This window comes from Rosa rugosa, chromosome 1, assembly GCF_958449725.1.
Source record: "Rosa rugosa chromosome 1, drRosRugo1.1, whole genome shotgun sequence".
NCBI lineage: Eukaryota > Viridiplantae > Streptophyta > Magnoliopsida > Rosales > Rosaceae > Rosa > Rosa rugosa.
This window is the reverse complement of record NC_084820.1, coordinates 3,354,809-3,367,282: the sequence shown is the minus strand read 5'-3', so window position 1 is coordinate 3,367,282 and position 12,474 is coordinate 3,354,809. Positions and strand designations below refer to the sequence as shown.

The following is a 12,474-nucleotide window of genomic DNA, read 5'->3' as shown; positions in this document are numbered from 1 at the left end:
TAGTCTGACTTTATTTGAATACTGACCGTATAAATTTACTATATACTAATTCTCAACGCACTGTTCATCGGCTTATGAACAGTGACGGCTCGAGCCGAGCCATTATGTGAAAAGTCTATTTTGCCCCTGCATGCTATTTCACACCTGGCGTACTGCTCCGTGCTATCGTGTCTTTGCTTCTTCGCTCCACACAGGGGTGGAGAAAGAGAGAGAGAGAGATGGCAAAGGAAGTGCTCCTGTCTAGCGTCTCAAAACGTCGGTGTCTTTCTTCTTCGCTCCAGAGGTAGAGAGAGAGAGAGAGAATGAGGGGAATTGAAATCGATGCTTGAGGTAGAGAGAGAGAGAGTATCGGTGCCCAAGTGGGAACAGCTGCATGTTCCGTCCCAGATTCAAATCGACGGCGGCCATGGCTGTTGGGATGAAGAGTCGATCTGTTTTTAGGTCCAACGCTCCACCCATCAATTCATCAAGAAGGTATTAATTGTTGAAGTGGTCTAATTGGAAACATTGAAATTATATTCTTTTTTTTGTTTGATTCAGGATTTTGTGGGTGTTCAGAAAGCGGAGAGTTCAGTGAAAGAGCTCGGTTTCAATCCCAGTGGCTGTTCTTGACCTTGATAATGAAGAAGGTACAGATCATTTTGGGTTTTTTGATTTCTTCCCTGTTTTGAAATTTAAATGCTCAAATTCTTCCTTTCATTGTTCTTTTGTACTGAAATTTGAGTATTTTGATGGGCAGAGTGAGAACGAGAAGATAGACCTGAAATTGTTGTTGTGAATGTAGAAAAGAAAACAGGAGAAGATGAGAAGAAGGGTGAAAGGTCTGGTGCTTCGTGCTCAAGCTCGGATCTTCCTTGCATGGATAAGCTCAGGGATCAGATTTCTTGAGAGGTATGGGCTTGAACTTTATCAACAAATCTTCATATATGATTGATTTAGGATCTTTGATCATTGTTTATATGTCAATTATTATGGTTTTTCTTTGATAAATTCAGTATTTACTGGTGATTTTTTTCCCCCGGATTAGTGATTGGATCGACCAGTTAAGGAATATGATGGCTAACGGCGGAGAGGGATCTGGTGGCGATATTCAAGGCGGTGAGGGAGAAGGAGAGGAAGAAGAGGTGGGCGGTGGAGGAGGAGAAGAAGAAGAAGGAGGCGGAGGTCAAGGCCAAGGAGGAGGCCAAGGTGGTGGAGGAGAAGAAGGACAAGGAGGAGGAGAAGAGTGGAAAGAGAGGTATGGATCATGAGCTTTTTGATTTCAAAGATATAAACTTTTTGTTGTGTTTAGTTATATGGTATGATGTTGTGATTTTGATTGATTGCTGGGGAATTAGGAATGAGGTGTGTAAATTGAAATGTTCATTTGGAATTTTACTGAAGAACAATGTGTTTGTATAGTGTGGAAGATAATGGGATGAAATGTATGAACTCTAGAATTGGTTGGAAATTTTGGTAAAGAACAATGTGTTTATATAGTGTGGAAAGTTTTGAACTTGGAATCTTTTAGCAGATGAGTTGTGGTTTTGCAATGTGATTGTTTCATATGTTTGGATTTTAGGAAATGTGTTAGGATGTAGAGACCGATATGTTCAAAATTCAAAGTGTTAGGGTGATTTGTGTTGAAGATTTTGAAATTGTTGTTCGGTGGCATATTTGGGGGTTTGTAAGAAATTGGTGATTTTGAACCATATGCTTGGGGGGAGAAATTAATGTGACTGTTGTGGTATTGGAATGATGAAGCACAATATATTTGTTGGCATTTTATTCTGTTTCTCATACAAATGCTAATTGTGTTTGCTGCCCCAGGTACATAGAGTATAGTTATATATTCTTGACTTTATAACACTGATTATTTATGTGCAGTTCCAAACAAAGGGAATGGGCTTGATATGGAGAAATACTCATGGACCCAGAGTCTGTAGGAGGTCAATATAATCATTTCAGTGCCTGCTGGAACTAAATCAAGGGATATTGTTTATGAGGCCAAGAAGAACCGTCTGAAGTTTGGACTGAAGGGTCGGTCTCTTATAATTGATGTAAATCTGCTGCTTTATTATTCATATTATTAGTCGGCCGTATATCACAAACAACTAGATATGATATGAATGCATAGAGTAGTTTACTATGGTAACATTTCAAGCATAACTCCAGATATAGTTAGAGATCCTACACATAATCAAAAATAGTGGCAGATTAGAATGTGTGTGCATGAACTATACTAAAACAATGATGGTTCTGGTATATACCCCTTCCATTTATTTCTTTAATTTTGATCCTTCTTAATGGTACAGATGCATAGACTGCATATAGCTGCATTATGCATTAGTGAAAGTACTTGACACCATACAAAACTTGCCTTTCTAATTTAAATGGTATTTAGTAAACTTGGTGCAACTTTTATAACCTACTTTTCTTCGCTTCGCTCAATCATTGGTTTGTAGAGTTTGCTGCATGGTGGCTTGCAAGGAATATATTTATGCTTGAGTGATCACTCGCTTGGGATACTAACTAAAAGTTTTGGAGCCTTAGCAGTTAAATGTTTTGATTATACTTTGGCGTTAGCATGATGTAAAAAGATTTTAAATGTTCTGTATGCAGAATGTGTTCAGTTAATCTGAAATGCAATTTTTATTTTCTGTTGTGTTTTCTTTGCACCTAAAGAGTTTATTGACATTTTATATTACGTTTTGGACTTTTGGGCAAGTAAAAGCTGCATCACTCAGGCTTTAAATTCCCAAATAGTTTGAGAGTATCATACTGGCAATAAATGAGAGGAACATCTATTGAGATTGTGAAAACATCATATGAAAGAGTGATATAAAATTCATTTTTATTAGTGTAATAAGTAACAAAATAAATGCGAGATTGTTTATATGCCTGCAATTTAACAAACATATCATTTTCTATGCGAATTTGGATAGGACAATTATAGTATGAATTGGTTTCAATTGTTTCTTTTCTTTCAGGTTTGTCAACGTCTTCATTCATTTTTTCTGTACTATGCAGCAAAAGATATTCTATCAAGTGTAGGGAAGAAAACGGTGGAGTCCATGGTGCCATTAGCAGAGAAAACTAAAGACATGGCCGTATTTGCAGGTAAGACCACTCTGCATTATGTTGGTCATGTTGCGGTGGATTTGAAAGACAAGGCCGCTGTGGCAGGTTGGACTGTAGCACACGACGGAACTGAGGCACCAGTGGAGGGAACCAAAGCAGCTGCAAGATTAGTTGCCGGAGCAGCAGGGTATGCTGGTCATGAGGCTGTGGATATTGTGTCCATGCCTTTTGAGTGCTGCTAAATATGCTCTGTTGTGGTGACTGGTGAGAAAGCTGAGGAGTTCACTGCTCGGAAGAAGGTAGAGGCGATGAGAGAATATGAGGCCAAGAAAGCAGCTGAAGCAAATAGGCCCAAGGTAGATATGTCATGTCGCCTATAATATGCTTACTGTTATTCATTCTGCAGTTAAACTTTCTGAAAGAGATGGAGAGGAGTAAAATTCTCAAATATATTGAATAAAATGGTTATCTTCTCTTTTCAAAAAAAAAAAAAAAAAGGTTATCTTCAAAGGCCACCAATTACTTACTTACTGATGATTAATTAGTATAAAACTAATTAGTTTATTGCTTGATGTGAACAAGGGTTCTGAGACTACTTATCAAGGAGGATAATCCAAATGCTGGGAGCAAGAGGAGACATGGACGAAACCAGTTCAGAGGGAATCTCAGCATATGCAGAGTGGCAGACCAACTGAAAAAACCAACCAGAAACCGCACAGTTAGAGAGGGAGCGCAAGAGGGCGGTACCTGGGTGCCGGGAACAATCGGCAGGACTTGAGGTGTGATACCGAGAGCTGTTAGTGAGACATTGGTTGAGATAGTTGAGAATACGAAAAACTTTGTTATTGGGTAGGGTGAAAATGGAATGGTTGAGGAGAGCGAGGAAGGGTGGAGCTCAAATGCACAGCAAGGAGGGCAAGAATGGAGCTCAAATGCACAGCAAGGGAAGCAGGGGTGGAGGTCATCTGAGAAGCATGGCAGGCAGGAGGGGAGGTCATCTGTGCTGGTGGTGATGTTACTAGAACATGATCTACTTAATGTTGTAAAACAGGCTAAATCTTTTGTTAATACAATGATTATGTCAACTATATTTTCTATGCTTTTGAATTTAGTCCTTAAATAATGTTGTGTTAGCTCCAAAACCGCGGCAAAGCGCGGGCATACTTTCTAGTGTATTACTAATTCACTAACATAACCGAAAAGAATTCCTCAATTTGCACTAATTCCTAATTTGTGCCCAATCCTTTAAATCCTTCTCCTACCCCTACAAGGGCGTCGTGGCACAACCCAAAGCTGGCTTAACCAAAAAGAAACCCTCCCATAAATAAACAAGCTCTCTCACTTTAGTTGAACCCAAACGACATCAAACTCTGAGAAACCCCCAAATCTCAAATCTCACAGCTTTCGATTTCGATTCGAATAACAACAACAACAACAAGACTAGGGCTTTTGCTTGATCGCGATGGCTGCCGTCGGCGTCGAGACCAAGCCCGTCGAGGCCGTGCCGGAGGACACCTGCTCCGCCAAGCTCGCCGCCTCCAAACTCGGCGAGGGGCTCCGCCCTTACTATCTCCAACACATTCACGAGCTCCAGCTCCAGGTCCGCCAGAAGACCCACAATCTCAATCGACTCGAGGCTCAGCGGAACGAGCTCAATTCCAGAGGTGCGCTTCTATTTTCTAATTGAAAGTTCAATTTTTCGAACCCCTAACCCTAACCCTAACCCTAGTAATTGGTTCTGGAAATTTCAATTCGACTGTTTAGGGTTTGTTTCGATTGGTATTGGTTCTCAATTGAGGCGAATTTTAGATTTTGTTTCTTTAATTTAGTCTGAGTTTAGGGCTTGCTGATATAATTTGATTGGGTTCGTAGCTATTGTTGATTGATTATGAAAAGGTCTGGCTTTTGCTTTCTGTAGGGAGAAATTAGGGCAAAGATTTGATTTTTGGGGTTGGGTTACTGATATCTGGGGTAAAGTTTATATCTTGCTGAATAAGATGAGTAAACAAGTGCACTAGAATTATTCGAGAAGATGTTGGAACCTTTTGTGATCTTTGTTTATGATTTTGCTTTCTTTGGTATATTACTTAACTGAGTTATTGGATTGATCGTTCAATGTTTATGTGTTTTGAACAGTGAGAATGCTCAGGGAAGAACTACAACTTCTTCAGGAGCCTGGGTCCTATGTCGGTGAGGTTGTCAACGTCATGGGAAAGAACAAGGTTTTGGTTAAGGTAAGTTGCTGTGTGTTTTTACTAACAGTGTCATATAGTTTACACTCTTTCTGTAATTGGATAACAATGATATTAGTTACTTGACAGAATTTTGACCTGCTTTGTTTCTTACAATTCCAGGTTCATCCGGAAGGGAAGTATGTGGTTGATATTGATAAGAACATTGATATCACAAAGATCACACCATCTACAAGAGTGGCTCTACGCAATGACAGCTATGTTCTTCATTTAGTGCTGCCAAGCAAAGTAGATCCTCTCGTCAATCTGATGAAAGTGGAAAAGGTTCCAGATTCTACATATGATATGATTGGTGGTCTGGATCAGCAGATTAAAGAAATCAAAGAGGTTTTCTTCTGCACATTCTTACTCTTGAATTTAGATTCTTTGCTTGCTACATTTGTCTAATTTAGCTTGCATTTTGCGATATTACTTTAGTACTGTATATACTACATAGCTATCATTTTCAGTTATCCACCTGTATATACGTTGAGATCTCATATGATATATGCCTAACTAACTAATATCTCCCTCATGCATAAATCAATGTACTTGTATGTCTTCACTCTTACAAATATTGTTTGGATAAATATAAAATATCAACCTTTCAAAAAAAAAAAAAAAAAAAAAAAAAAAAAAAATATATATATATATATATATATATATATATATATATATATATATATATATATATATATATATATATATACGGAGCGGTTCCAAAGAGGACGTCCGCACTATTGTTAAAGTGCGGACGTCGACGCTGCAGCTCGGCTCGGGGCGTGACGGAGCGGCGGAGCTTGCCGGACTGACGCCAGGGGTCGGACGGACGGGTCTGCAGTCGGTGGAGTCGCCGGCGACGTGGTTGCAGCCTTGCCCAGAAACCTGCAGTTGCAGGTGAGCTCGCTACCCAGAAACCTGCAACTCCGACCTCCTCCGACCTCGAACGCTGCCCAGAACCGTCCGCCAAGCCTCCGGCCTCCGTCCGCCAAGCCTCGAGCAGCCGTCGCCGCCTGGAACACCGCCGCTGAGTCGCCGTCCGCACTTTAGCAAAGTGCGGACGTCCGCTTCAGAACCCGCCTGTATATATATATATATATATATATATATATATGTAATGTCGGATTAAACATAGCTTGCAGGCTGACCCTTTTCAGTTTTTTCTTTCTTCTTCTCCCTCTCTTTTCATTTAATCCACAATTCCACATGCATCAAGATCTGCACAACACCTCTCTTCCACAGTTCTGCTTGGCTTTCTTTTCTTTTCTTTGAGCTGCAATTATTGGTTTTATATGACATTAGAAGGATTAAATTGTTCACATATTCCAAGTGTTACTTATTTCTTATAGATGTTACATTATGGTAGATAACTAAGAGCTCATCTAGTAGGTGATAAGATTGTTTCCCTCTTGAGGGTTAATTATCTCTATCATCTCACTGGTTAACCTCAGTCTGTGTTTCAAATTTGGCTTGAATTTAGATTCTTTGCTTGCTTTATTTGTCTAATTTGGCTTGTGTTTATGTGATATTACTTCTGGGCATTCTTTGACATGTCTAAATGATATATGTTCATCTTTGCAGGTCATTGAACTTCCAATTAAACATCCTGAATTGTTTGAAAGTCTTGGAATAGCTCAGCCAAAGGTATAATTATGTTGCCAATTTACTGCCATTTTATTATTTGCTTACCTGGTAGTCACTAATTCCATGGAACTCCTTTCGTACAACAGGGAGTCCTGCTTTATGGTCCCCCTGGCACTGGCAAAACCTTGTTGGCTAGGGCTGTGGCTCATCACACTGACTGTACTTTCATCAGGGTTTCTGGTTCAGAGTTGGTTCAGAAATACATTGGGGAAGGTTCCCGAATGGTTAGAGAACTTTTCGTAATGGCCAGGTTTGTTTTAATCTCTTCTTAAGCATCCTTCTCTTCCAAATGTTGCGCTGTTGACATGTGAATATGCTGCTTGGTTTCAGAATTTTGTTGCTTTTTAAATGAACTTCAGTAGATCCTCAGATTTTATGATGGGACTCTAATTGTGTAGGGAAATTCCAAATTTGAATGAGCTTTCAATTGCAATTTGTATTGTATTGTACACCTAGGATGATTGAAACAAGAGATCTATTTCTTTTGGAGAGTCTCTGCACAATTTAATGCCATTTTCTCAAGAGCCACGTTAAAAAATATAAAACTAAAGCTCTTGATTAGGATATAACACCTTTCTCTACAGCAAAGAGATTATTTGTGGATGGGATCTTTAATCAATTAATAATCTGCTGCTCTTTAGTCCTTATCGTTCTTCCTGTTATATCACCCACCATTTTCTCACATCTTTACTTCTACATTCATACAGGGAACATGCTCCATCTATCATTTTTATGGATGAAATCGATAGTATTGGATCTGCTCGCATGGAATCTGGCAGTGGCAATGGGGACAGTGAGGTGCAGAGGACTATGCTTGAGCTTCTTAACCAACTGGATGGATTTGAGGCCTCAAACAAAATCAAGGTATGCTACATCATGTGGCTTTTGAAAATCTATAATATTTCAGAAGATTATCTTCAATTCTAACCACCACCATTGTATTCCAATTGCACCTTTGACAGGTTTTGATGGCTACAAATCGTATTGATATTCTGGATCAAGCCCTGCTGAGGCCAGGACGCATAGACAGAAAGATCGAATTTCCCAACCCTAACGAAGAGTCTCGTTGGGACATTCTGAAAATCCATTCAAGAAGAATGAATTTAATGCGTGGAATTGACCTGAAGAAGATTGCGGAGAAAATGAACGGCGCCTCTGGCGCTGAGTTGAAGGTATTATCGCGTTTCTTTTTACCGGGGGAAGTCATTTAGGAAGTCGGTGTTTTGTCTGGACATATTTAGATCTAACCATGTTGTTATCTTTTCCTTCTTGCAGGCTGTTTGCACTGAAGCAGGAATGTTTGCACTGAGGGAGAGGAGAGTGCATGTAACCCAAGAAGACTTTGAGATGGCAGTTGCCAAGGTTATGAAGAAGGAGACGGAGAAGAATATGTCCCTGCGTAAGCTGTGGAAGTGATGTGTTAGTTGTTACTGCTTTATCTTGCCAAGTTTTTTAACTGTTGTAAACGCACCAAAGTTCCTTGGTTTGTTTGGGATCTTTTTGGTACAAATTTCAGTGATTACTAGACTTGAATGTCTACATCATCTATTCAGCTTCAATTTCACTTTCCTCTAGTAAACTATTGGATACAGCAATCATTGAATGTGGATGTGATCTGGTTAGTTGGATCATGAATGGAGAAGGCATTGAATTATGAACTGCAAAAAGTCTTTTTTATTCGGTGGAGGATCATTGAATTTCTAAGTTTATATTGTAATATATTCCTGAAACCCCGATAGGAAGCGAAGCATACCCCTCACCAATTTAGATCAGATCTTCATGATTTCTGGATTTAAGAAATGAGTAGTTTGTAGACCATCTCGATAAATATTTCTTAGACTAGATGAAATATGTTTAATAATACATATTTCTTAGACTAAATGAAAGTTCTCTCAAAAATCAAAATAAAATAAAATAAATAATTATTTTATATACCGGCATTTCAAGAGACCTAGCACTTATATTTGTAGTCAACTTTTTATTCTAATAATATAAAAGTGCACTTGTTTGTATCCAACCTTTCTTCACCTATGCACGTCGATGCATAGACTACGACCTTCAATCAGGGAAACAAAAGAGTAAACGTGTAAGATGAGTTCATAACCATGTGGCTTACGCTAACGGCGGAACCCGCGTTATTAGTTGGCCGAGCCGTCAATTCTAAATAAAAATGGATTCCAACTTAAGAAAGGTACTCATTGACTTGGAATAGAATAATAATCACCTCCCATCCAACTACAAAGCTTATCTTCCAACTCCCCAAAACCTTCCGGATTCTGCAGAGAAAAAATGACCAGAACACATCCACAAAATTTGCTATTCCTTTCGTTATTCATCATCCCTTTGTTTACACAGCTTTTCCAAACTTCAAACGGCGACGTTGGCACTGCTGCTCAGTATTCTCCCCCATATCTACGTAAGTTACATCTTAATTTACCTATATATCTTCATGAACCAATTATGTTGTTATGGACATTTCCCTTAAAACAAGTATTGTCCCCTTTAGCCACGGACTGTTATGGAAGCGACTCGTCGCAGTTTCCGTCGAGTAATTTGTTTGCGGCGGCCGGAGATGGAATATGGGACAATGGAGCTTCGTGTGGGAGGCAGTACTTGGTGAGATGCATTAGCGCGGCCGTAACGGGGACGTGTATTCCGGACACGACGATTCAGATAAGAATTGTGGACTATGCTGCCGGCGTTGCTTCGAAGCCATCGGCGGATGGCACCACCATGGTGTTGTCTCAGACGGCTTTCGCTGCTATTGCCAACTCAACGGCTACTTCCATCAACATTGAATTTCAACAGTAAGTAAAAAAGTTAATTTAATTGATAGATTTCATCACATTCATTGAGTTTCACCTAATATGATCTAATATTCTTCAACTTGTCCTTACAGAACAAAAGTACAAAATTGGTAGTGTGATGGTATTATTAATTAACTTGATCCCTAGTTCTTAACGCTGTAATTAATTGAGATGCATTTGGTATATATATAAGTATGATTGTATGAGTATACATTGATATAGCGGTTTCTCCGTCACTTGGTAGCCACTAATTAATTTGTTGCCACCCACTATTGGATCTAAATCTAATGGTAGAGTAAAGATTAGAAAACTAAATTATTAGGGAAAGTTTATGCATTCCTTGGTTTCTTCTTACCCTCGAATTACAAAAGAGATGCAGAAATTTTCTCCAGGTGTGAATATATGGTAGAGAAGTTTATGCACTGAATTTTTTCTTTTTTTATATGCAGGGTGTGATTTGGGTTTAGATTAGGGCTGTCAATTCCGATACGACCCGATAACACGACTCGAAACCCGCACGAAATAAAGCGGGTTGAATCCGCACGATTAAAAAGCGGGTCAGCCGTGGGTCAACCCGCCATGACCCATTTAATAAATGGGTCGGCCACGGGTCAACCCGCCAACACGAAGTGAACCCGTATAACCAAATTATGTTGTACTTCTTCTTGAAATTTTGAACGTTGGGAGTATTTGATCATATGATTAAACAATTTGAAATATTTTGCTTTATAATTATTGGATTTAATTATTTATGAATTATATATAATTATTTATATTTTTCGTCTTGTGGAGTTTTTTGTGAATGTAATCAATTTATGCATTTTTTTAGTTAAATGGGTCATATTGTTAACCTTTAAATGGGTCATTTTGTCTAACACTACACGACCTATTTATTAAATGGGTTAAGCGGGTTGGAAACGGGTAACCCGTTTAATAAATTGGTTGGGTTTGAGTTTAAATTTTTTACACGATTATTAAATGGGTTGAGTTTGAATTTGTCTCTTGCGACAGGACAAATACCTTGACCCGACACGAACTCAACCCGACACGACCCATTGACAGCCCTAGTTTGGATTGTGTTTCATATATTCATCAGCGGAAGGTAACTAGCTGGAGCGATCCATGGCCGTGAAAATGTGTTAAATTTTTGTCAAATGTAATTACGCATTCTAGAAACGCTTTTGATTGGTCAGTAGCGACTTGTACGTTAACGTTTATTAATCGACGGATAGAATTGTCATCTTCAACGAACAAGAAAAATGTCATTTTCATATTTTCGTCTATACAAATAGATTCGTCTACTTTAGTTGTTTGATATACTTTTCTTTAGCGTCACCGAACTTTCCAGGTTACTGCCTCAGCAGCCTCCGCCTTTGGAAGCTTCTGGTCAACTTATGTTTGGTAATCATGGAAATTATGCACGATTACGCGCGTTCAGACTCTTTAATATTAACAAATAAATCAAATTCGATTAATTTGCTTAATCATAATCGAGTTGGTTGAGACTTTGGTATGATGTGGAGATCTGATCAGTACGTGGTTGCAGTCTTGGAAATATCTAGGAAAGGTTAATAATCAGATATATGTCTATTATATAGAGCTCAAGCTTTTTATGATGAGCTTATTTCCAGGCTTGAAAATAATGAACCACGTGAATGTAATCGATCCAAATTAAGAAGGCTCCATCATCATCTAGCTGTGTCAATGTCCATGCCGTTGCAGAGAAATCAATCATGTCTGGAATTGAATCGAGTACGTGGAAATTATTGGCATGCATGGGTCCGTTGAGAGTGAGTAGCAGCTAGTGACGCTCCAACCAGTCAAAAAAGGCAAAGACTCAGGCCATGACTTTAGATGCATTCATACTAGCTAGGGACCAGACTGGTATGCTTCACCGTAGTCAACACGTCCATACCCTACTTCAATTTGTGCTATTGTGAATGTTAGAACCATCTAAGAATTTCAATAATGCTAGAGGTCACCAAATGTACGTGTATCGTATTTGTAATGGTAATGAAGTTTGAGATAGAACTAGGAGGAGGGCTCTCGGTTCTGGGGGCATAATTGCGATCTCTATGGAGATCGTAGATGGCGGAGACGAGTGTTGGTCACGCAGATATGCCGACGAGCCTCAATCGAGTTATTCGATCACCTCTAATGGGTGGCTTTAAATCTGGTTGAAAGTTGAGTGAGGAAGGATTATTGGAAAAAGAGGTGCACATGATGACATGAATCATTCACTTACATATGTTAAAATTCTCATTTTTATAATGATTAAAAAAGTTAATGCATAACATGGTTTCAGTATGCCACCTGTACCGGGAAACATGTCAATCTTGATCATCAGTCACTAGTCAAAACGTATAGAATGCAACGACAAGGACAATTATGATCATTGGTCAATATGAAGTGTGTGGTGATGGCTAAGGTACACGACTGTGGATGTTGAAACTAGTTTCTTGTATTCTAGATTTCTAGCATTTCTGAAACGTATATTGTGCGAAACAAATTAGTACTTCACTTGGCTAGTTAGGACCTTGAGGACGCTTTTGGCTTAGGAATTTGACCCAATCTTTAAGAAATTTTTGCATGTTAATTTCAAAACGCACCATGAATAATCTCTCGCGTGGTGGTTTGTCTTGTTTCCTCAAGTTCCGTCTTGCTCGACGAAGTGAAATTCGAACCACATGCACTTCTATAGTAGCATTATTAATTAGCTGGGGCTAGTACTA

The 12,474-nt window shown here is 39.1% G+C and overlaps 2 protein-coding genes and 1 long non-coding RNA gene across 10 annotated transcripts; all 3 read left to right on the top strand.

The window, feature by feature from the left end:
• Window positions 1-180: 180 nt before the first annotated feature.
• LOC133710843 (uncharacterized) lies at window positions 181-4,205 on the top strand. 7 transcript variants are annotated; one of them, XR_009846914.1, is made up of 8 exons: window positions 181-441; window positions 541-629; window positions 740-891; window positions 1,028-1,237; window positions 1,867-2,039; window positions 3,010-3,099; window positions 3,166-3,416; window positions 3,643-4,197. It is a non-coding gene; the product is annotated as an uncharacterized LOC133710843 (long non-coding RNA). The 7 variants fall into 7 exon arrangements; XR_009846894.1 differs by having other exon boundaries at window positions 1,867-2,019; window positions 3,643-4,189; XR_009846933.1 differs by having other exon boundaries at window positions 2,970-3,416; window positions 3,643-4,205.
• A 128-nt stretch (window positions 4,206-4,333) lies between these two features.
• LOC133710833 (26S proteasome regulatory subunit 8 homolog A) lies at window positions 4,334-8,514 on the top strand. The gene is made up of 8 exons (XM_062136977.1): window positions 4,334-4,724; window positions 5,197-5,294; window positions 5,415-5,639; window positions 6,873-6,935; window positions 7,022-7,185; window positions 7,643-7,799; window positions 7,898-8,107; window positions 8,211-8,514. Exons 1-8 carry the CDS (start codon window positions 4,523-4,525, stop codon window positions 8,349-8,351), a joined length of 1,260 nt encoding a protein of 419 aa, XP_061992961.1. The 5' UTR covers window positions 4,334-4,522; the 3' UTR covers window positions 8,352-8,514.
• Window positions 8,515-9,123: 609 nt separating this feature from the next.
• LOC133726978 (EG45-like domain containing protein) lies at window positions 9,124-11,057 on the top strand. 2 transcript variants are annotated; one of them, XM_062154607.1, is made up of 3 exons: window positions 9,124-9,351; window positions 9,442-9,742; window positions 10,754-11,057. In XM_062154607.1, exons 1-3 carry the CDS (start codon window positions 9,225-9,227, stop codon window positions 10,872-10,874), a joined length of 549 nt encoding a protein of 182 aa, XP_062010591.1. In that variant the 5' UTR covers window positions 9,124-9,224; the 3' UTR covers window positions 10,875-11,057. The 2 variants fall into 2 exon arrangements, with proteins under 2 accessions (XP_062010591.1, XP_062010592.1); XM_062154608.1 differs by lacking the exon at window positions 10,754-11,057 and adding an exon at window positions 10,192-10,526 and having other exon boundaries at window positions 9,127-9,351.
• The last annotated feature ends 1,417 nt before the right edge of the window (window positions 11,058-12,474 follow it).

Coding starts and splice junctions, on each gene's coding strand:
- LOC133710833 (XM_062136977.1), top strand. CDS start 4,523: ATGGCTGCCGTCGGCGTCGAGACCAAGCCCGTCGAGGCCGTGCCGGAG. Junction 7,186..7,642: donor GAACTTTTCGTAATGGCCAG/GTTTGTTTTAAT, acceptor ACATTCATACAG/GGAACATGCTCCATCTATCA. Junction 8,108..8,210: donor CCTCTGGCGCTGAGTTGAAG/GTATTATCGCGT, acceptor TCCTTCTTGCAG/GCTGTTTGCACTGAAGCAGG.
- LOC133726978 (XM_062154607.1), top strand. CDS start 9,225: ATGACCAGAACACATCCACAAAATTTGCTATTCCTTTCGTTATTCATC. Junction 9,352..9,441: donor GTATTCTCCCCCATATCTAC/GTAAGTTACATC, acceptor TGTCCCCTTTAG/CCACGGACTGTTATGGAAGC. Junction 9,743..10,753: donor ATCAACATTGAATTTCAACA/GTAAGTAAAAAA, acceptor CTCTTGCGACAG/GACAAATACCTTGACCCGAC.